This window comes from Branchiostoma lanceolatum, chromosome 15, assembly GCF_035083965.1.
Source record: "Branchiostoma lanceolatum isolate klBraLanc5 chromosome 15, klBraLanc5.hap2, whole genome shotgun sequence".
Taxonomy (NCBI): domain Eukaryota; kingdom Metazoa; phylum Chordata; class Leptocardii; order Amphioxiformes; family Branchiostomatidae; genus Branchiostoma; species Branchiostoma lanceolatum.
The window spans coordinates 11,514,114-11,538,077 of record NC_089736.1 but is presented as its reverse complement, the minus strand read 5'-3'; the positions used below and the strand labels follow the sequence as shown (position 1 = coordinate 11,538,077).

The 23,964-nt window shown below is 40.5% G+C and overlaps 1 protein-coding gene across 14 annotated transcripts in view; it reads right to left on the bottom strand.

Annotated features, from left to right (window-relative positions):
* Positions 1–2,249: 2,249 nt before the first annotated feature.
* The window catches only part of LOC136420669 (1-phosphatidylinositol 3-phosphate 5-kinase-like), a 35,431-nt gene continuing 13,716 nt past the window's right edge, over positions 2,250–23,964 (bottom strand). For 9 of the 14 annotated variants that reach the window (XM_066407715.1, XM_066407722.1, XM_066407718.1 and 6 more), the window contains 34 exons: positions 23,648–23,704; positions 22,397–22,517; positions 21,695–21,875; positions 21,040–21,114; positions 20,760–20,864; positions 20,103–20,249; positions 19,513–19,636; positions 19,012–19,106; positions 17,582–18,484; positions 17,074–17,139; positions 16,518–16,618; positions 15,752–15,995; positions 15,230–15,408; positions 14,686–14,799; positions 14,230–14,347; positions 13,947–14,046; positions 13,340–13,509; positions 12,743–12,824; positions 11,953–12,000; positions 11,412–11,567; positions 10,895–10,928; positions 10,491–10,549; positions 10,255–10,333; positions 9,544–9,639; positions 8,804–8,881; positions 7,634–7,878; positions 7,134–7,220; positions 6,390–6,566; positions 5,566–5,669; positions 4,933–5,061; positions 4,220–4,319; positions 3,737–3,898; positions 2,969–3,043; positions 2,251–2,490 (listed from right to left, as the gene is read on the bottom strand). In XM_066407715.1, the coding sequence (XP_066263812.1) occupies positions 2,369–2,490; positions 2,969–3,043; positions 3,737–3,898; positions 4,220–4,319; positions 4,933–5,061; positions 5,566–5,669; positions 6,390–6,566; positions 7,134–7,220; positions 7,634–7,878; positions 8,804–8,881; positions 9,544–9,639; positions 10,255–10,333; positions 10,491–10,549; positions 10,895–10,928; positions 11,412–11,567; positions 11,953–12,000; positions 12,743–12,824; positions 13,340–13,509; positions 13,947–14,046; positions 14,230–14,347; positions 14,686–14,799; positions 15,230–15,408; positions 15,752–15,995; positions 16,518–16,618; positions 17,074–17,139; positions 17,582–18,484; positions 19,012–19,106; positions 19,513–19,636; positions 20,103–20,249; positions 20,760–20,864; positions 21,040–21,114; positions 21,695–21,875; positions 22,397–22,517; positions 23,648–23,704 (4,733 nt within the window). In that variant the 3' untranslated portion in view covers positions 2,251–2,368. Of the gene's footprint in view, positions 2,491–2,968; positions 3,044–3,736; positions 3,899–4,219; positions 4,320–4,932; positions 5,062–5,565; positions 5,670–6,389; positions 6,567–7,133; positions 7,221–7,633; positions 7,879–8,803; positions 8,882–9,543; positions 9,640–10,254; positions 10,334–10,490; positions 10,550–10,894; positions 10,929–11,411; positions 11,568–11,952; positions 12,001–12,742; positions 12,825–13,339; positions 13,510–13,946; positions 14,047–14,229; positions 14,348–14,685; positions 14,800–15,229; positions 15,409–15,751; positions 15,996–16,517; positions 16,619–17,073; positions 17,140–17,581; positions 18,485–19,011; positions 19,107–19,512; positions 19,637–20,102; positions 20,250–20,759; positions 20,865–21,039; positions 21,115–21,694; positions 21,876–22,396; positions 22,518–23,647; positions 23,705–23,964 lie in introns of all 14 variants that reach the window. The other 5 variants (XM_066407723.1, XM_066407727.1, XM_066407720.1 and 2 more) reach the window with 4 other exon arrangements.

Below are 23,964 nucleotides of genomic sequence, written 5' to 3'. Positions count from 1 at the left end.
GACTTATTACACATACTGATGACATAAATGACATCTTTATTAGATTTGGTAATCCTTAATGCAAGCGAAAGTGAAAACAACGATACTCAGTCCTAATCAACATAAAAACAACTTTCTCCCCTACTATTTTTCCCTTGTTCCGAGAGTCACCTTACTAAGTCAACTCAGGTTTGAGGAAGTATTCTTGATCAATTCTGTTCAAAGGTTACTAATTTCCTGTTTTGTTTTACTAATTTGGTTATAAAACTACAAGTTTCATCACAGCATTTCATGCTACATTTGAGAGAAGGTTATAACATGGACTTTCTAAGCACCATGACTGTTATCTAAATTACATTTATCATTAAATTTCAAAATGTATTATATAAATGTTGGTGTACTGCTTTTGGAATGTTAACCAAATTGTACCAAATAATTTACCAGGTCCTTTTATCGTTCTCAACCATCTGCTTAATCAACATTTACTTTTAAGAGTTTCAACCTGTACGATAGATAAAAAGACATGCCACATTTCAGCTGGCACCTTTTCCAATGTCTCTTTCATGATAAGCTATCTTTTCTGCATGCAAATTAACCAAGCTAAATTACAATATAGAAAAAAAAGACTCCCTTTCTGGATATGTTGTACTAAATGTAACACATGCCAACTCACTCTACTTTATTTGTGGGTCCCTGTTCTGCATATCTTGAGGCCTGCTCCCAACTTGGTCCACAAACTTTAATCTTTGGTACTACAAAAATGTACAACTATGAAAATTCAAGGCTGTTTTCTGCCATCAAACAACATAAATGTACAAAGTTACATAATGTACAACTATTTTGCATACATTTCATTGCACAGTTTAGACTATAAAACATACATAAATGAATTAAGGCACAATATATAATCAGCAGCACTGGATAAATATTTTGCAAATTGCTTTTACTTAGTTTTAACTCTCATTAATACTGTGTTAAGTCATTATCACTGACTATCTTTTAATAGATATGTCTGAAATCAGTCCTGATTAAATAATAATAAAAAATTATGTAACTTTACTTGCAACGCTTAGATTTTGCTTCACATGATGGTTTGAATGGATTTACAAAATACTGAACATTTAGGTTCATATGGCTAACTGCACAAAATACAGAACAGTGCAGCCTGCAGCACAGCAGCAACTTTTACAGCAGTTCTTATCCATGATAAACACTCGAATCATGACTATTTTGCTCTTAAATCTGTATAGTCTCAAAGTAGGACTTCGCAAGGCATACAAGCCATGGGCTCAAAAGACATTTTTTTTTTAGATTTACAGACTATCATACAATCATGATCAATGATTATTGTCCCAATCCTTTTCAACTGGTCTATGCAAAAGTTGAAAACAGGTCTAGCCTTTTTCCCTGGCATTTACCTCTAGTAGATGTACAGTACTACACAGTAGTCTAGATGTACTCTACTACACAGTAGTATACAGGGCCTTTGCATATGGATCCTGCCTATAAATCACAAGGTCAGTGGTTCAAATCCCGGATAAGCTGTTGTTTTTCTGAATCTGAACTTGAACACAAGTAAAAGGAGTTCATCGGCCCCATGTTCAAGGATAGACACATATTTCAGTTATATGGCAAGTCCTTCATTCAATATTGACCATGGTAAAATACTAACAGACACACACAAGGACAAACAAACAAACTAGACTTTTTTGGAGCACAAGTGTGTGGTATTGCAGCATCCCTTGCCAAACTGTTGTCTAATGTAGCATTAATGCCGCACTACGCGCTCCTTAGCGGAGCACATTGGGCATTAATGCTGGATTCCCTCTGCTCCCTTTGGAACAGAGCATTAATGCCAGCATATACCCCTGTCCATTAATCATCATTTATCACCCAGTCTTCTTGGACTGAAGGGGAAGTGGGAACCCTTTCCCCTGGCTGGTGCCAGTGGAGGTGGTCATACCAAATTAACCCTCTGCCCCCTAACTACAGTCCACCCTTGTCAAAAGCCCAGTTGTTGCAGGGTGCTAATGTATGGGTCAAGCATGACTAAAGGCCGTGGCAGAAAGCACTAATGCTGGAAAGATGCCAACTAATTGCTTCAAGCCTTGGTTCAAGGCATGGCTGCTAGGACATTGAGGGACTGGAATTTGGACAGCCATAATTACCATGAAATTACCATGGCAGTGTGCACTAACCAGACATTAGTGCTGCATATGTATTTCTAGCATTAATGCTACATTAGACAACAGTTTGGCAAGGGATGTTCTAACACTGCCCGCCGATGCTTAGCTTCGACCAATGGTCAGACACACATGAGAACAAACAAACAAACTATAGTTTGTTGAAGCAATGGTTGGAGCACCTGTGTGTGGTATTGCAGCAAGTTCTAACACTGTCCGCCGATGCTGAGTCCTGTCCACCGGTCAGGCACGACCAGGAAGTACCTGTCCATCGCCTCACAGAACCGCGTACGGTACAGCTCCGGAGACACGACTGTCGGCATCTTACCTACGGGTGAAAATGTCCAGAACATTTTTTTCCATACATATCTATTCAAACATACATTCAGTACATAACATAACAACACATTTGTAATTCAAATATACACATTCAATAATATCTATTACATATTGTTACATAGGCCATTCCTACTGGCTTTTTGTCTAGGGTGTGCTCCCTAGGACTTTTTTGACAAGGGTGTTTCATCCCTCTAGATTTTCTGTGCTAGAGTTTCTTCCCTAAGACTTTCTGATCAGGGTTTTCCTTCCCTGTGGTCTGAATTTAAGACATACAGCTTTTCTGTTTTCTTTACATATTTTATCGTTTTGCCGTTCCTTAAGACGTTTGTCAAGCCATAAATGCTTACATGTTGCAAATGGTACTTCATGACATGAAAGTACATTGTAAGAATCAGCCAGACAAAGACAGGACCTGGAATACTGTAACCAAATTAAAAGTGAGAGAATGAGATCATTATAAAGCCTACCTTGTCCACCCAGGATCCCTGATGATTTCACCACCATCTCCAGCTTCTTGTCCCAAGTGAAGGTACGGATATAATCTGTAGGGAGAAATCAGCCACAAATAAGCTACAATTCCACAGTACAATGAAAAGAGTCTGACCGTAGCTTCACACTTGCAGTCAGATGTGCAAAGGTTAGGGGGCAGGTTGATCAGTGGAATATCTTGTAGGAAGTGTGTCAGGAAGGACATTAAGGTGTGCGGCCTGACCTGTGCAAACCCCCTGGACAGAGCCGTGTGGAAGAGCGGTGTGAAAACTAGCCGAATGCTGCCCACCCGTGTCAGGGACCCCGGCAGCAGTATAATCAAAAACTGGATACTACTACTACTAACTATATAACCAGCTGCCGCATGCCTGCAAAGCTGGTGTGTTACGCTGAAGGGCGGTTATACCGGCTATACAGATACAGAACTGTTAAAGTAAAGTACTCCCTGCACCGACGGTGCATAAGGCGGCGCCCATTTCCATTTCTGCAGCCCTGGGCCACACAACTTTGTGCAAGTCTCTACAGCAGGGGGCTAGTCCACTGGTAGTGGTGTGTGTTTAACTTCCATACTCTTTCCCAAATGCTGAGTGCTTAAAGCAGAGAAAGCAGTATGTACCATTTTCAGAGTCTTTGGTATGACCCGGCCAGAGTTTGAACTCACGACCTACCGCATGCAAGGCGAACACTCTACCCACTTGGCCATTGCACCGGCACCAGAATTGCATTGCATACAGAACCGTGCTCACCAATAATTCCCACCACCAGTTCGTTGGTGACTTCGTCCACCCCCACCAGAAGGGAGTAGTCCATGACCAGGTGGCTGGACAGGAACTGGGTATCGTATGTGATGGCTCGAGTCAGCACAGTCTTGGAGTGGGGACGGATGTACAGGGGTTCATCTAGCACCTCTGTGGGTGGGGTACAGATTATTCATTATAGCTGTTTCTTCAAATTAAAGAAAACAACCCTACTGCCTCTCTTAATGAAGAGCTTCAATCTGCTATTCTATAGCTAACTTGTAAACAAAGTAAAAACGTTGTAGTGCTTTAATTTTATTGATACTTAAATTTCAAGAATATTCTGTAAACCAGTGTACAATTATAGTACCTTTACCCTACAGGCTACAAAAATAGTAGGTGCACTGGTGCACCCGCAGTCAAAACTTAGGTGCATAGTTCGAATTTGGGGTGCAAAAAAGTGCCAGTATTTCAAGTCCTGACTGGTCTTACTTTTGAGGAGGTTCTCGTCCAGTAGCACGATGTCACATGACATCTCTTTGCTGGAAATGTTGACATGCCTGTTTCTCATGGACCCCTTCAAATCAAAGACCTGGGAAAAACAAACACAACAAGGAGTGTGTAAACAACTGAATAAACATCCGTCACTGAAAAAATGTTGAAGTCTAAATTGTTGACTGTACTATTCACTGGAAAGCATTATGGGAATATGAGGACTGGTAGTAGTAGTAGTAGTAGTATATTCCAGTATTTTTTTATTATACTGCTGCCAGGGTCCCTGATGCAGGGGTGGGCAGCAGTCAGCTAGTCCTCACACTGCTTCAAAGCGGCTCTGTCCAGAATACAAAATGTATCATACTGTCATGATCATGATCAGTCTGCATTTCTTTTCTCATGAATTCCAATTCTCTTGTGCCTTTCATTTTGCCCATAATGTCTTCCCATTGCACATCTGTTATTCATCATTTCTACACAGCCTCCTTCAATCTTTTTTAGTTCATCCTTTAGGTCTAACTTTGCTGTACATGTATGTCACTTGCCTGTACAAATATATTATTCTGTCAGTCTGTATTTCTTTTTTCATGACTTCCAGTTCTCTTGTGCATTCTATTTTGCCCCCCATGTGCACACAGCCTCCTCCAATCTTCTTTAGTTCATCCTTTTGGCCTAACTTTAGGGATCAGCATAATCTTGCTGTCACTTGCCTGTGCCATCTTCCTGCCATAGAAGAGGTTCTCTATTACCAACAGGTCTTGTTTGAGAGTGGCGTTGGTTTGGGAGTTCCTGTAGCCAATCCTGTACACGCCCAAGATCTTAGCCAGGCAGGTTGGATGCTGTAAAGATAAAGTATAAAATTAGACAAATATACACCAAACTTTGTTGATTAACACCCTGTTCTTAAGTTTCAAAACCAAGTTCTTTTTCAAGGATATGATTATCATACCTTTTCTGACAAGGTTTTTGATTGATGCAAACTACTTCTGAATACTGTCATTAAAAAAGAATGACAAATGTTTCTGAGATGCTGAATCATATCCATTATTGGCTACAACATCTAGCAACTTGCTTGGATGAGCTGAAGTTGATACATTGCATAATGTGGCGTCACAGTTGGGGACGTCCCTTGGATAGAACGTTAAATGGAGGTCCCATGTTTGAGGAGAGCCACACTTATCGAAAAAAGTAGGGGTTCTTCCCAATGTGAGTGGATCAAACCTAACAGTCTGTACCGGATTGACATCTTGAAAAGGTGATAGTCACCTGTTATGTCAATCCTTCCACAAATGTGGAGAACCTCAATAAAAAACTAAATAAATAAGTATCATAAAATTTAGTACCTGTTCTGCATGTGCTCTCTGTATATACTGGAAGTAGTGTGGAGCAAACTCTACAAAAGACTGCACTTCTAGCCGTGACATCTGCTTCAGGATGAAACGTTCATCTAGATGGAAGAAATATAACAAAATTTGTCATTGCTAAAAATTCAATTGTACAAACTAATCATACAAAGCAAACGGATAAAGATAATCATGGCTCTTGGACTTTCCCAAATTTCAAAATAAAATTTGTGCTCAACATTTACATAAAAAGTAAAACAAAGCTATTACACTTAAAGGAGTCCTAAACTCCAGGAGGCGGTGTTATTTTCCACTAGATTATGTATCAATCAATACATAATCAGCCGACTTTGTACAGAATTCCGCTTGTGGTGAATTACACAAGGTGTGTTTTTTAAAACAATAATGATACTGACTAAACCCCTGCAGACCCTACCAGTGTATTCCCTATGCGTAAACATACATTTTTAAACGTGGATATTTTTGTCGTAAATGAGGGTGGTTAAGCACAATAAGAAGGCCAATTGTTAATAAGATATAAAAGAACACATAGCAAGACGAGTTTTTCTTGACCACCCTGACATTCTTTTTGTAATCTAACTTTTGTCAGGCATTGTCAGGCACATTGTAAAAAACACATTGGCTGAGGGTCACCTAGGGAATTTGGTAGAATACTGAATGCTTTTGGATGCGCACGGGACTAGTGGGTACTTTATCGTATACTGTAAAAAATATTCATTTCTACTTCCTAAAATTACCATCCATTTGAAAATAACTCCTCCCTCTGGAGTTTAGGACTCATTTAAATCTTCCTGAACTCTTACCTGAAGTTTTACAGAAGGTTGAGCCAGACTTGCCGCCTTTTGCTGTCCAGCTAAAGCAGCGAGACAGCGAGCGGATGTAGCGTTCCTCCCCATCCGGAAAGATCGTTTTACGAAGTTTCCGGAACTGCTCAGCGTAATACACTCTACAGAAGAACTTGGCCTTGTCATCTTGGAACTCTGTTGGAAAAATAGTTCAAAGGTTCAAACAAACAAACAAACAAACAAACAAACAGAACAACCTTTAGAACTAATCAGTTACTCTAGGACAAAATACATACGGTGGTGAGTGATGCCCACTATATATAGACAAATATGCAATTAAGGGAGGAGAGAGAAATTCTTAATAATTTACAACTCTTTATCACTTAATGACTAAAATTCAATATCCTTTACATACAATTCTAATCCTTACTATAAGTATAGCACTTCAACTTTGTTCCTTATGGCTACTGAGTACATTTTGGGTTTCAAGATGATAAGATTTTTAAACAAATAAGGATCTGCATAACATTTCTGTCAATGGTTGTCCAGAGAACTTCCTACATCTTCTTCTTCTATCCATTAGTTTAACTATTTGACCACAGGGACGCTACAGAAGATCTGGCAACCAGTTTTCTCCACCCTTTTCGGTTTTCTGTTCTTCTCAATTTTTTGCATAGTGTCATTCCTGTTCATTCTGTGATATCATCCATCTTTTCCGTTGTGTCAGCTCCCTACGTGTAGAGTACATGTATGTGTACTTACGCAGCTCTATGTGAGGGGACGGGGCCTGTTTCTTGCCCTTCTCCAGGAGGTCCTTGCCAAACAATGGGAAATCTGTGTCATCATAACCTACATAGGAATGAAAAAAAATTATAATATACATTCACTTGGTTTTCTTACAACTGACTTGCAGTAATTACCTCTGGAAAGGAGGTTTTGTGGTTGGTCAACAACTTACAATCCTTCAGTTTCTTATAAATTAATAAGAAGATTAAGCATCCAAACCACCTGATTCTACACAAGAAAACAGTTACTCAAGCAACTGGATAGATATTGGGAAACAGACGTTTTGGATATTATCCACTACATTTTGTCAGTGACTGGACAGTTGCTTGAATGACTATTTTCCTGCGTATCTTATACCAGGATGTCTAACCTTCATTGATATACCTGTCAATGTCTTACTGAGGGATGACTGCAATACAATAGATGTTGGTTAGCTGAGTAATGAGTCCACTCTACTTTATACTTCATTGACATACCTGATTCTTCGAATGAGTCCTTATCCGATGACGAAGGATTGTAGTGTACACTGTCCATGCCGGACAGATTCCCCGACTGTTTCTCCTTCCTCCTCCTGGTGTTGGGAGAGACTTGTTCCGGAGTGTGTTTCCCGCGGAAGAAGGATAGCACTCCCTTGGTACTGGACGCTTCAGGTGTGGAGTCATGCGAGGACGCTGCCGGGACTTTGTCTCCACCTTTGGGTGGTTTGGAGACCGGAGTAACACTAGTGATAGGATGGAGAGAAAACAAATTACCACCAAGTATTGTAGGAGCATCCTAACAAGATAGCTTTTGAAACAATTTCTTGGTTAACAATTCTTTTTTTTAATTTTAGCACAAGGACATCATTAAAACAGAAAACTGGGGTGAAAACTTGCACCTGACCCTGTTCACTTCCTGAAATTGTGTGCACCATAGTACAATCTTTCCTCTGAGATTCTGTTTTCCTGTTGATTTTCCAATCTAGCATTTTTTTTACAATCCCGTTAACCAAGAAATTAAATTGGTGTGGCCTTATAAATTTGATGTGCAAAGATTAGGTGCGACAGGTCGTTCAGTGCTGCGTGCCTGCGAATCTGGTGTGTCACACAGAAGGGCAGTTAAACCAGCTTTACAGATCTACATACACTCAATTGGCACATCTTTTTAATCAAGTGGTTTAATAGCCATTTTGCTGTAACACACCAGATTTACTGGATTTATTACTATTTCTGTTCAAACAGTTTGTAAGAAAATAGAAATTTACATCAATAGAGGTTAGACATCCTGGTAATAAGATATGCCAAATAGCAGTTACTGACATGACAAGCAACTGGATAAAATTTGGAAACTGTCAAATGTTTCAGGTAGCATACACTACTTTTCTTCAGTGACACTGAACAAGATCTGGCAAACAGCAGATTTTTAACCAGAAACTATGAATTGAATTGAGGGAGGCCACGCAGGAGATGGGGAGATGACATAAAGGAGTGGACAGGACGGTCACTTGCAGAATGTACCCAGAGGGCGAAGGACAGGGAAGGATGCAGAAAGCTTGTGCTGAAAGCGATCATGGTCCCCGACCCTCAAGTTGAGGATGGGACTAGGTAAGGTGAGGTGATGAATTGATATGCTAATGAAATAGAATATTGTATGTGGTAGAGGTTCACCTGATTTGTTGTAGAGGGTCCTTCTCTTCTGACAATTGTTTCTTGGCTTCCATTCTCTGTGTCTCGTAGCCCTTACAACTGAAGTGTGAAACAGGACATAACATTGGTGTAGTGACATTTAGCATACTAGACATGTAACACCATGAGACCGGATGTACAGTCTGTATAATGCATGCAGACTCGTACACAGTATACCATCATGTACCCCGCAATGTGCTGTTTATTACTTCCATGTACAGTGTAACATGAGCGGAAAGTAGATCAAAGTTTGTTGAAGCCAGACATGTCTGTGAGTGTCTCTGAATGATTACCCTTGAGAGGGAAGATACCACAGATACTACAACTGGTGCCTGCATGCGGAAACAAAATGCAGTGCAAAATCAAAAGAAATTCTAAAATAGCATTCTAAAACAAATCAGAAACTGTAATTAAAGACAGAACATATCAGACTTTGCTGTCTGTCAACAGCTGATAATGTTAATTTATACATTAATTTCAATCAATGAGGCATTGGTGTGGTGCAATGGATAGAGCGTTGGACTCAGAACCAATAGGTCCCAGGTTCGATGCTCACCATGCCCTCACCTTGTGCCCTTGGAAAAGGTACTTTTCACGACCTTCCCTGGCGAGCCTCTTCAGATCATCAGTCTAAAAGTGTGTCAAAAAACAATGTTTCCAATGTGCCACCATCTAGCACATTTGCCACCAAGAACCGTACGAAATGAGTACATTACATGTACCTGAGGGCATAGGCAATGATAGAGCTGGGTTCCTGGTCATACACGACCACCGGCAACTTCTCACAGACAGGCAGGAGGTAGTGTTTGTCAGGGGAGCTGAAACAGAAAGATAGACATGGAAATCAGAGATGGCAGACCTTACCCCCTTATAACTACTACTGGTAGCAGCACTCAGGATGTATATGCCAACACTGCATTGTGTGCATGGGGAATCATAGACACACACACAGACAAACACACACACATACACATGGACAAGCCAAAAACAATACTTCACTAGCTAAGGTTATCTAGTAGGGCATATCTGGAAACATGGTACAGTTGACTTGACTGGAACTGAAACGTAGTAGCATGCCTAGTCCAGTGGTTAGCAACTCTACTTCTGGATCATGCGGTTTGGTGTTTTAATCCCGACTTTTGTCGCTCACCCAACATACACACTACTGGAAAAGGTCGTAGTCCTTAGAACAGGACATAAAGCTGCAGTGCAGTGTTCATTGTACTTGTCAAAAGAGCTAAGGAATTTTCCCGAATACAATCAAGCTGTAAATACTGTACATAGTGCCTGTCTTCTCTGTCACGACCAGTGGAAGATAAGCTCTTTGGTAAACTAAATTGGTTCGAGATCACTGTCACTATAAACTGTGTCGTTAACAAATCAACATGAAACATACCAGTCCTTGTGCTTGTAATGTTTGGTATGATACTTACAATGCCATGGGAAGAGGCTGTAGGCTGTAGCCTGGCAGGAGTTGTGCGATGAGAGTCTTTACTGTCCTCTTCTCAGGATCTGTTTGGAATTAAAGATAAAATTTAAACTCCAATATTTTTACTGAAGTTTTTAAATTCTCCACCTATGCCACAGACTAGTAACACAATTAAGTGGTGGATTGCTTTTCCTGTTACATTTTTCAATGAAGAATTATCATAATTTCAGAACATCTTACCTTGGGTTGACTGTCTCCTTTTCCAGGAGTTGGACCTTGACTCTTGGTCCCTATTTTTCCTACAAGAAACATTACACAATGATAATGATCTTTATTTGCACATTCCTGCCCACAAGGGCAAAATGCAGCAGTTTCACTATTAGTATTACATGAAATGTTTACATAAAGAATCATTACATGTAGCATTCCTGAACAGAGAAACAAAACAACTAAAGCTATGCTACATTATCTTTATTCTTTGCAAAATAGTCAAGCATACAAGGCTTTGCTACCATCACATCTATTGTTTACATCTTTCAGAAATACAGCATAGCTGGGACTATTATTTTGTACACTTCAGAAACAGTAAGACTAAGAGATAAGGGTGGCTTTTAGTTTTCATAAATGATTAGTGTCATTCTCACCTGTCTATCACAGCATCCACTTCCTCAGGTGCATCTGATAAAAAAGACATAACATCATTTAAGTTCTATCATCATCATAATTTCAGTTTAAAGCTTACAAAAAATATACCAATATAACAATACAACAAAATCTATGTAGAACATCACAGTCCAGTCTGAACTACCAAACATGATCAACCAGAACACATTCAGACTTTCGAAACCAAAATCCAACTTTCAGAAAAGACGCTTCCAGTACAGAATGTCTCAGTTGTGGAACAACACAGGCAACTTACTGAATTAGCAAAGTATTGGACTGTAATTATTGCTTTTAAGGACCTATGTTATTTTTTGTTCTCCACGGTCACTTTGTTTTTGTTTTTTTGTTAATTTATGTATGTTTTAAGTGTAATGAGTAAATATGAATGTGTAGACCACAGGAAGAATAGCCTCTTATTAGGCTTATTATGGATCTAAATAAAACTCAAACTAAAACATATACTTTGGTTGGGCTGTCATTAAAGAGCTCATACTGCACCTTCAAATTGGCTGATTGTGTCTTCGGGGATGGTGCACACCACAAAACTGGCGGGGTCAGCGCCCTGTAGGGCGTTGGCATCACCGTTATCTTCTGACTGAGAGGAGTTTATGACAGCTGATGAGGATGTGTCGGACTGCTCGAGCTGGTCATCTGCTAAAGAAACACAAATACATCAGATCTACTAAGTTACACATAATTTCACCAAGGTACATAATTCTGCCACCCTGAAAATATTCGTCCAAACAGATCTCCAACCCAACGTCCCCAGTATAATGTACTCCTGTGTATCTAAACTGTGTATATCTGGGGGTGCTGCACTAGAGATCTCTCAAACCCAAGGTTTTTCAATGTTGTGGATTTATGTAACCCGATAATCATCATGATTCATGTAGAATGGTGAATATCACATGATGATAATTTCATGTGTGCAGTACAGGTATGCCACCTAGCAGAGCACTACGGCACTGCAGGACTGTTAACAATGAGTGACGGATAAAAACTCAATGACAGGTAAAGACTGTGCTGTTCAGCTTCTCACCTTCGTCTGCCTTGTAGTAATTTTCCGCAATCACCAGCGCATCTTCATCTATATATCAATGGAGCAGCAAATTAAATTATAAATGTGAAGCTGAAAGATGGCTGGCAACAAAAGTACCTCCTAGCACATCCCGTCCAATGCAATGAACCACTTTGAAACTCAGATTCGAATCAGCCATGACCTGACAAATCGCTTCCAAAGGGGTCTTTAACAACTACATGTATATCTAGATCTGGCAAGGCAAACTCACCAATTCCGTTTGGGAAGGTGTCAGCTTGTAAAGGATGTTTTCAGATTGAATATCATGACAGTTTGGAAATCCAGCAGCCATGAAACCTTTGAACACAAGTACTTGTGTTCAAAGGTTTCTGATCAAAGTTTTGAATCTTAGCTTCAAAGAGGTTGATTGGATGGGGTGTAGCAGCTAATGTTGGCAATTCATAAGTTTGAAAAGATGAGAAGCAAACTATACTACTGAGTAAATTCATTGGAATACTAAAAGTAAAACCAAAAATGCCATACATGTATATATAGTAAGAGATTCATAATATGATTAATATGCACAGATGTATTTTACTTTTTTTAGTTAGAAGGAAACATTTAAGGCATACTTCCTGAAACTGTGCAGGACAAGTGTTCCAATTCTTCAGTACAAAATTGACGAGCAAAAAAGAAAGCATTTAGACAATAAGGGGTTACAGACGTACAGATTCTCACATTGACAAAGATTCAAATTCTCTGACTTCAAAATTCTAATTCAATAAGTTTGACAACAATTTGGATCACTGACCTGTAGCAGACAGAAGGTCTTCCTGACTCCCTCTTGGTGTTTGTCCTGGTGTCTTTGGAGAGGAAGTGTTGCTGTGGTTGGCCTGTGTGGCAAAAGACGGGTTTGGAGAAAAAACATAAAAGACTCAGTAGTACCGGTAGTAGTTTAACTACTCACATATGGAATACACGATGTCCGAAGTGAATGATAAAAAATCCATGACAAAATCTGAAAAACTATGGCTGACAAGACCAACATTTCAATTGTCTCACCTCACCTCTGACATACAATGCCAGACATAGAAAATTATGCTTTTCATTCATCAACAGACTATACAAAACCAATAAAAGTAAAATACAAGGTCTTCTGGCGTCAGAATGTCAGTATAGAAATTCTTTTTAAAAATGTGTATAAATTGTTGTATGTATAGTTTACTTGTGTTCTTAAGGTTCTAGTTTGTACGGCTGTTTTCTATGGGTGACATACCCAAAATAAAGAAATTCAATTAAATTGGCATTCTGCCATTCTTCTTCAGATGCAGTATACATATACGTCAAATGTTACAGATTACATAGTTATTGGTGCAGCTAGATCAACATAGATAGAAAAAAAGCTTACAAAGTCGACAGCCAGTTCCTTGCTCCTGAGGATGGGGCTTTTGGACTTCTTGTTCTTGTCTTGGTGAACAAAGTCCTGCAGTCTGGCGTTCCAGGTTGCAGAGGCTTCACTCAGCATGCGCTTCAAGTTCACTATCGCATCCACCACGTCCCACATCAGCAGAGGGCCTTCTGGATTAGAACATGGACAGGAGTCTTACATCACAAAACTTCACAATACTGGGGTTTGTTCATTCAGAGCCTTTGAAGTTTGTAGTACCTTTTGGCACATAGGGCAGCAAATTCCCTTGCTGTTTCAGTAGCAGGGTATACAAGTCATGTATGTACATCATATTACTAGTATCAGTTTACAGGAAGGGGTTGCTAACGCTTTCTCTTTAACGTGCTCGAGGCATCTCCCCAAAAACACGACCCCCATTTTACATCCCTTCCAAAAGACAGGTGAAGCCCCAACCAAAATGTCCTGACCCAGGATTGAACTGTTTTAATGATGTAACAGTTGCTTGATTTCTTCTATAGAATGCCTGAGAAACAAGGTCCAGAAAACATGTAACCTTGAGTCAACTTGTACATGTAAATGAAGATGAAGTAATGTTGTATTCTCTTACCAAAGGAAGTGGAGACATCTCCGTTTTCATCTTCCTGGAACACGGACACAACCCTACTGTTGAGCTGCTCCAAACAGCACTGGAAATGGCTGAACTCCATCTGTGGTGGGTTAAAAAGAAACATGCACGTAAATGTGGTAAACAGTGGCATCAAATGTCAATTTCATAAAGATTACAGCAACTAAGAATATTTCCAAGCCTCATAAAATGCTCTGGGTGCCTTTAGAGAGAAGGAAATATGATGATGATCGTCTGTAGATCCCAACTACATGTAGTACATTACCTCTTCCTGTGCCAGGAGGGACTCGATCTGTTCCTCTCGTTCGTGTGAGAATGAGTCGACCTTGAGAGCCATGATGCGATCGATGCTGTCCTTGATGGCTGTGTACAGCTTCTGACCTCTGATGGGGGAAGTAATAAATTGGATTGGATCTTCATTACACAACCAACAGACTTATCTAAATTTTGTTACTATTTACCAAGGATGTAGTAGATGCGTATACCGTACATATAAAATCAAAATGTTATATCAATACAGTACATGTATATACTATACATATTATTAGTTCAATAGACAAATCACATAATATCAAAATGTATGACAGCAAATTAATCACCTGTTTCCTCTATGATCTAGCTTGACACTTTTTACTCTTTTGAAATTAGAGCACAGTACATACTTCCTGACTTACATGTATGCGAATGACAGTACAAAATAGGGAAAAAAGTTGTAGCTCACTTTTCAGCGAGGTCTTTGATCTGGTCAAAGAAAGTGTCGGGATCGTGCCCCTTCTCCTGAATAGCCACCAGCATTGGGGGAAGGGCAATTTCATACAGGGTCACCAGATGGTACCTGGGGGAAAAAACATTTCACAATTATCGCTCAGTGTTATTCTGCACAATACATCTATTGTTTTTAACACAGCGTTAAAATCAACGTGGGACCCGGTAACAAATAGGCGCTGTGAGCTAATCATGAGAACACTATGAGGTACCCTTCCAGTGTCCGGCAGTCCACTGGGACAAACTGGTGTCTTCAGGCCAGGCCGGGATAACATCCCCTACGGGCACCAGTGAAAATGTGACCATAGTATAACTATGGACTGCAGTTTGTGTTACGTTTATTGTTCGTTTATTCGAAAGATCTCCATTAGTGATACATACATGTACTTCACTAATCTTCCTGGAGTCGTAATCATAACAAATATCATACGGTAATGAGTTAGAGTCATATCTTGGTAGACCGTTTTGAGCTCTAAAAAGACAACAAAACCATTACTCACTGCAAGGAGGCCACAGAATGTCTGTAGGCGAAACACTGGATGTGGTCCAGGTGGTGGGAGTGGGCACAATTCTGTAGTGCCGCGCGGCGGGTGTACCGACTGCCCTGGAAACGCAGCTCCAAGTACTTCGCAAACGACATGGACCAAGACTCCACCGACATGGGCACAATGGGGGTCACCTGGAATGCCAAAGGGATACAGTAGAAGTTACATGGCATATTCATGATATTGGTTAAGGTGTTTGGTCCAGGACCCAGAGAATCCCGACACTGCAGCCACCGATGTTGTGCCCTAGGAAAAGGCACTCAACACGACTTTCCTCACTCCACCCAGGTGTAAAATGGGCGATACCCTGCCCTAGACAGAGTGGACAACAACCCACTGCCCCTGTGGCCTAAAAAACGGCTATGGGATGATCTTTACCTTATGATAATAAATGGCAGGCTGGTTAGGTCATGTCAGCAATTATATAAGTTAAACAGTTTGTATTACATATCACAGGTATAGAAAATGGTGGCTTACCTGTTTACATATGGCACAGATGCTCCAGAGCAGGATGTTGTTGTGCTGACCAGGGATAGGACTGGCTAGTGTCTGCATGGTGATCTCGATACTGGCCTGTCCGTGGACAAACCTGCGTACGTGTTCCACCATCGGGGTGTCGCACGTCTCGCTCGGACACTGGTACACCGAGCGGAAGCAGTATCTCTCCAGGAACGCACCCAGGGTGATGTCGTTCTTCCCGTAGAAGTCCATGGTAACAACCCTTCATGGTAATGGAAAGATAATTGTTTATAATTACACAGTAGAATATGTCAAATTTTTCTGCTCCAAGAGTAATAAAATACCGAAGCAAAAACATAATCTCCTTGTTACATTGTTGAAGGTTAGACATCCAGGTAATAAGATATGCCAAATGACAGTTACTCAAGCAACTGGATAAAATTTTGAAACAGTCAGATGTTTCAGACAGCATCCGCTGTCTTTCCTCCAGAACTTACGGGTCCCGGGTTCGAATCCCCGGACGCCAGGTTCGAATCCCCTGACGCCACCGATCTTGTGCCCTTGGGAAAAAGGCACTTTTCACGACTTTCCCCACTCCACCCAAGTGAAAAAACGGATATATTATATGTGTGGGTCACGACACCAGCAATAGCTGCCTGTGTCCATGTATTGCACAGCTGTAGTTCCAATAGAATCAAAATCCAAACCATGGCAAAGGTAATACTACTACTACTAGATCATAGAAATGCTGTAGTCTGTAAGCATTAAGCATATCTATACTGACCAAGGGCTGACACACGGATTGGGTGCGTTTGCCGATGCTGAGGAGAAGCTACTGAAGAGGACTGAGATGTGCTGGTGATTCCTGGGGTCCATACAGTCCACCTGGAGACATGGGAACGACACTGGTAAGATTAACCTCAGAGTCTGTAGAAATGTAACAAACTGTAACAGGATGAGTCATATAATGATATATAACTAAATCTAATAGTATTACTAAAACCCCAAGCAGTGCATTGATAGACCTTCCATGCAATGAAGAAACCAGTCAGATTCAACATTTTCTGCATAGCTACAGCTAGACAATTTTCATCGAAAGGAGCCATGCTCTACACCAAGAACATAGACAGAGCATATTATTTTGGGCATCCAGTTTACCACCATAGATCTAGTCTAAGATGAGAACCCATATGGACCATGCTCCTCACCACCCTACATTTACTATCCCATCTACATGACATTGTATTATTGCAACTCAAGGTGGTAAATCAGCCTGGAGTTATGAACATGCAAGGCAAAACTTCCCATGCCGCTACATGTACATTTTGTAGCATGTTCACCTCAGTCTGATTGGGTAAAGGCATGTCTGACAGGGCCTGGTGATCCCCCAGTACAACCCAGGACTCCTGGAACAGACATACAGACTGTACTATACATTTGTACCAATTGCAAGGGGGACAAGTCTTAATGTACACAATTACAGCTCCCTCTGTGGTACTTGCCTGAAAGTACTTAACATGTTACATCAGGAATCTAATAGTAAAATGTAGCCATAAAAGTTCTACAATCTACTATGCTAGCTTTGCTTTATACTCCTTAAAACTTGATCGGGTCAAACCTATGTCATCTTTGGAAACAACACTATATACCACTAGATACAACAAACATTACACAGTCACTGTAATATTATCTAAATTCATATCTAAACTTCCAAAGAAAATATGTACAGGAGGCATCCTAGCACCTAGCAATTTTGACACAAAAGGAAATTTATGACAAGCACAAGTACATTCAAGTATGTAAATATTTAATATATATATCATAAAGACGTATGAGTAAGGTACAAACCAAGCGTTTCTGCTCCCAGACTATGGCTGATCCCGTGCTGGTGTTGCTAGCCAAACTGACCACATCCAGACTTTGTTCAAAGCTCCTGGATTCTTTTTTCTTTCCATTCTTTAAAGCATTCCTCTTCTTTTCTTGCTTCTTGCTCTCTTGAAGCCTCCCGCCGAGAGCGCGGAACTCGGCAAGAAGTGCCGCCGTTTGCTGGTTGGTGATCGGATCTTTGAGTGGTCCGCTTAGGAAGGAGTGGGGAGGGACAATGTTGACGCCCGACGTTGAATACCTACTGTTGAAGTGGAGAGAGTTCTCTTTCCCTCGCATTGGTTCAAGTTCGTAGAGTTTGGAGCGTTCCCTCTCCAATTGTTTCTCTCTCTCGGGAGTGAGCTCAAACCGGCCTGACCAGAATACCTGGGTTGGGAAGTATTTCCTCAGGACACAACGGTTGCCTTCGTCCGTTAACAGGTAAGGCATGTCCTGCTGTAGGAATGGAGACGTACACAGTTTTCGTTTCGATACCTCGGTCTCGAACTGAGAAATAAGGGAAGTAAGCTGTGTCTCTCTGTCTCCAACTTCGACGTAGCTAGCTGATCGCCAGTTTCGCTGCAACGGGTGTGCGAAATCGGCTTGAATGTTGGCCTCCAGTGGTGATTCCTCTTCCGGGCTTCCTATGACGACTTCTTTCAATGGCATCTTTGCATGCTTCTCTTTTTCAGAGGATTTTTCTTCGCTGGGATTCTCTTTTGCAGCAAGTTTGTCTTTCTGTCTGCTGTTCGGAGCGAGTGCAGTGTGGGGAGGGCTGCCTTTTGTGTCGGGCTGTCCTGGCGGCATGGCAAACTCGTCCATGAGGAAAGAAATCTCAAGTCGGGAGTGGTAGCACATGTACACCATGAACTGCATTATCTGCTTCACCTACATGGAAAAGGCAAGGAAATGTCTGAGTATCAGAGTACGTATACGGACTATTTCGTATCTAATACCAGCTCAAAAAAGAACAAGAAAAAGTCCTGCCTTCAAGTACTATATTTCCTTCATTAATTCAATAAAAGGTTTCTAAATAAGCTTACACAAGACGACAGGAATTCACTTTATAATCTACATAGTTGACAGTATAAGATAGATTCGAAAGAAAACCCTGAAAAAAGAGAGTGGTAAAATAGATCTATTGTTTGAACAGTCTTGATCTCCAATGTACCTGGACCACTTTTGTGGGTGTAGCTGCTTTTTTGCTTGAACACTGCACTAAGTTCTTGCTTCAACACAATAGACTTTCATTATATATCAATATCCGAATTATGCCTCACTATTGTCTTGTACTGTTGATGTTGTTTTAAGTGTGTGGAAGGGCAACTTGTAATTTAAAAGGTGCGTATGCACCTGTTTTGCCCTCCCCTTCATGTTGTGATAAACTCAAATAAACAGTCTGGGTAGAGACTGACCTTCTTGAGTTCGATGTCAGACCCTCCCCTCAGCACAACGGTACAGCCCAGATGTGAAGCACACCCTTCAAAGAACATCAGTGTCTTGTTGTCTCCTGTTGAAGAAACATTCTCATGCCGTTAATACAACACGGTACATTCCGAATCGGATTAAGTTGAGAGGATTGAAGAAAGACTGATTGCGGCTGCAGGATGTGCTGACCACTAAAGCAGCAGAACACAGTGGACTACTACTACTACATTCTGTACCAGCCCGACCGCGGGTCGGATAATCCAACAGCCGAAGGGCGATCTTATCTATTTTTCTATTTTACTATCATTGTTTTATTCATGTCATACCCAGCAGAAAAAAAACACACATTTCAATGCCAAATGCACCAGACGTTGAGAAAGTTTTGTGTCCTCGACCAAAAAATTGTTTCAAACAGCAGCAAAATGCTACAATAGCCCTCTCTACAAATTTGGACATCAAAAGTGTTCTAGGTAGATCTTTATGTTTACCTGAATGCATAAGATGGTTTTGTAGGTAGAAGCGGTGACAGAAGCCAAGTGTAGGCTTGGCCACCTGGTCAATGGAGGGGATCAAGTCAGCCTGGGTACACCGAGCAATCCTGTCCATCACCTCCTACAGAACAGATTCACACAAACAAATTAATCAACAAAGAAATCACACACACGTTTCTTCAAGTGTTCATCTTTGGTACTGACAGTGAAGTTGATTAGATCAATTTCACATCCCCATCCAAATGCAAAACAAAAACATGAAAACATTTGATGGAAATGAACCCAGTGGACTCTCTCAGTGGTTATACTACTACACAATTGCAATGCTATCATTGGTTTAACTGCAAAAGATAAAGCAGTCATCCTCAATCAAGGTGAAGCATGATGCTTTTTCAAGTAGCTAGACAGTCAGGATCAGTATACTACTTATCAATTAGCTAGTTAGCTGTAAGCATCTACATGTAATTTGCATACTATTGAATTTGTACTTTGTTGATAGTAGATAAGGATCTATGTTTGTTATTGGTGTCTTTTTTCTTTTCAGATACATTGTACATGTAGATAAAAGGAGTTACTGAAAGATTTACAGGTTTGACGTTCAGAACAAGCGTGATGCCGGCCTCCAGGAGCAGGTCCTGAGCAATGCGAGACACGGTTTTCTCCACCAGCAGGATATCCGGCCGGGGGTTCAGTGACGTGATGCGAGCAACGCAGTTCTTCAGGTATTCTCGCTCCTAGGAAACAAAGACAGGCTTACCAATGAGCGTGGTACAATGGAGGATATCTAGATCTGTATACCCTGCTTGTAGACTCTCATCATTTCATTTATCCCTTAGTCTTAAACTGTTTGACCATAATTAGGCATTGAGGTACCAGTCCACATAAGATATGGCAGCCAGTTTTTCCACCCTTCTTTGTTTTCTGTTCTTCTTAATGTTTTTCGTTGCCTATTGTCTTCCCTGGACGGTTCCTTGCATGATAGTTTTGGCTAGTCCCGATGACCATGCCACTTCAGTTTTCTTTTCTTTACTGTGATTGGGAGGTCTTCATAAGGAGCAATGTTTTGCTTGACTCTACTTCAGTATCTGAGATGCGGTCTTGATATGTGATACCTGGATCAAATAAATCTGTTGGGGTATGCAGCTTGTACTGTTCAGTACATGTTCAGTACAAACCTGGTGTGTTACACCGTGAGGCGGTTTACAGGGTATGCAATACAAACAAAGAAACAAACAAGTTGTTACCTGTAAGACTATGGGATCTATGGAGGCGAGTCTATTCTCCGTGCGCTGGTGATCGATCCATCCCTTCACCATCAGGATACGGGGGTTCAGGATGTGGTGGGACATCTAACACAGCAAAGGGAGAGAAACAAAGGTTTTTGTCAAAGGTTCAGGAGCAAGCCCAATAGTGTAATATACATCCGGTTAAAACAAATCCAACTATTTCATATGTATTTTCTGGGTATTTTTGTAATCTTCTGCGTCTGTGATGCGGACAAAAATAAAGAATAAAAACACTCACCTTTTTGTGTGCAATATTTTTGGTACAGACAACTCCGTTGACAAAGCAGCAATCTGACCGGTGGCCACCAGGAATCTGTAGTCAGAGGTGACAAAACCCAGGTTATGTATGAGAGATGTATCCAATGAAGTTTAAGATTTGAATTAGTCATATCAATACTTGGAATACATTTTTTGAACTAAGAGATTTAAAAGACAGTACACTAAAAGGCAATGGCTTAGAAATGAATTATGTTAAAAAAACTGCCTATCCTTCAAAATGTCACTGTCTCTAGCAATGCAATATTTTATAAGCAGAGTTGTGCGTACGTTCGCAGCTACAACTCACGATCCCGTCGCTGTATTAATTGGTATGTAACTTGGCATATCGTCTACTAGATGATGCACATTGTTTTTTTACACCGCAACAGCACCCCTATCTTAATGACCATACAGGGAAGAAATCCAAAGGGAAGACCTCACAAGATATGGTCTGACAACATAAATGAAGACCTTCACTTCCTCAACCCACTACAAACCTACAAACCAACCCAGCAGACAGAGGTACCTGGCGAGCTGCCATCAAGCCCCCACATACCCGTGCAAGCAAGTCTAATCCCAGCATCCCGGAGATAAACAGACAATAAAACGGAGACGGACTTGACCGACTTGTTTACCTTCTTAAACTTGACGTATTGCCTGATGTCCATGTTGTCGTTCTCGTGCCTGACGTCCGGGCGCACAGTCTCGCTGATCTGTCGGACCAGAGGCATGATGATGTCACTCCACCACAGCGACAGGTACTCCTCGTGGAGCAGTTGACGTATAAACGCAACTGTGTGCTGGTCATGAGCAGAACTGTAACAAACGCAGAAAAAATACAGTAAACTGTAAATGCAGAAACGTTTGCGGGGATTAAATATTGCAGTAGGGAGAAAACGGAGTGTTCGCGGTGGTTTTGAGTTTGCATTTGAAACAATAGTAGCGCTACAGTCACACAACCAACTTTTCGCGATGGTTTTAAGTTCACAGTAAAGAGTTCACCGCAAAAACCGTGAACATAAAACTACCGCAATCGTTTCTGTATCTACATTGGCAACCTTGGTCAAGAAGCTGACTTTCAATTCAAAGGCTTAGAGACTCCTATAGATGCTGAGTACACTCGACTAAGGTTACATATGCAGTAGTTGGCGTATAAACACTGTCTTGTCACATGATAGTCAATATCATCAGTCAGGTGACAAAAGAACTCCAAGACAATATTCCCAGCTTGAAGAAAGAGAAAGTGTATGTCTCGAAAGCTCCCTAAAAGTAGTAAACTTTTTAAAGGTAAATATTTCATTAAAAGATGATTTTTAATTATGAAACAGCATGCTTACCAAAGTCTTTTCATAGCCAGCCTTTCCCCATTCTCCTCGCGGAGTGACTCACACATCTGCCAGCCACGAGGAGCCTCCACTTCATATGGGGAGGGGGATTCCTTCCCCAGGAACAAGGCATCTAGAACAGAACATACATGTACACATCAAAAACTGGATACTCAGTGTTGATTTTTTATGGTTAGATGCATTGAAAGTGGCCTTGTATAACAAACAAAGCTCCATTTCTTCATACATCTACTACTGTCTTAAGAAGCAAGAAGAAGGCATCTAGAACAGAACATAAGCATCAAAAACTGGACATTTGGTGTTCATTTTCTATAGTTAGATGCATTGAAAGTACGCTTGTGTCACAAAAAAATACATCTTGCTCTGTGCCTTCTAGAAGAACTTTTAGATTCCTAATAACTATCTTAAAAAATAGTCAGAAACTCTCAGCAAGGATTATGAGCCTTGAGGTCTGAAATAAGTGATATGTTGTCAACGTTTACTGTCATCAGCAAATATCAAGCTCTATTCAACACCGGATAGTAGAGACCTATACTAGTTAATGGTGGCTTGTTCAAGGCAAGCCCTGCGGCACTCAGGAACACTCAGCAACGATTATGAACCTTGAGTGGACCGGCAGAAAAGGTTAGTGATATGTTGTCAACGTTTACTGTCATCAGCAAATATCAAGCTCTATTCAACACCCTATACATAATTATCAAGAGACACTCCTCTTAGAAGCGTGAAACGTTTGTCGCATCTGTAGTATCCGCTCACTGAAAGGTTTGTCCGTGAGAATTACTGTGAAAGGGCATGGTATTTTACAGCAGTTGTGTTGCAAGAATTTCAACAATCAGGCATGGACAAGAAAAGATGGTGCGAGAAAGGGGGCCAGAATTCAAAACTTACATACACCTGTGTCTAACCAATGTTTCAAATGCTGTTCATGAACAGACGAACATCTACACAAATGCACAAAAATATTAACCTTCTTGGCAAAGGTAAAATTTAATATAGAACATAATGTTAAGACTTTTTGTATTATGAAAAAATGCTCCCTGTTGAATGAATTTCGAATATTGCTGCAAAAATATGCTGCTTCTGTTATACATCTGTAGTTATGTTTAGCTACTGTATAATATCAAATGAAGGCTACATTGCAACAACATAGATTATACAATGTAGGCTATAGACATTTGATAGACATACTAACACAGGACAACACTGCTAATCTAATACACATTTTGTCCTGGTATGTGTTACCTTTTGGTAGTTTTATAACTGCCTTTGGAAGAATCACAATAATGGGTTGGGAAGAAGCTGAACACATGAATCACAGGAAAAGGAAAACAAAAATATTATCAATTTTGTTACCAGTGTCACTAACAGTTCCACATTGGTTATTGTCTACTACATTTTATTCAATTATTAGTGTCCTTTATTGTCTTTTAGACAAATGTAAGAGTCTAATTACTAATATATACAACAAGTTCATAAAATTCCAACTACTACAAACTACATGTAAGATGGAAAGATTAATTGTATTTTGCATCATTGGATGTTATCCAACATTATGTCTT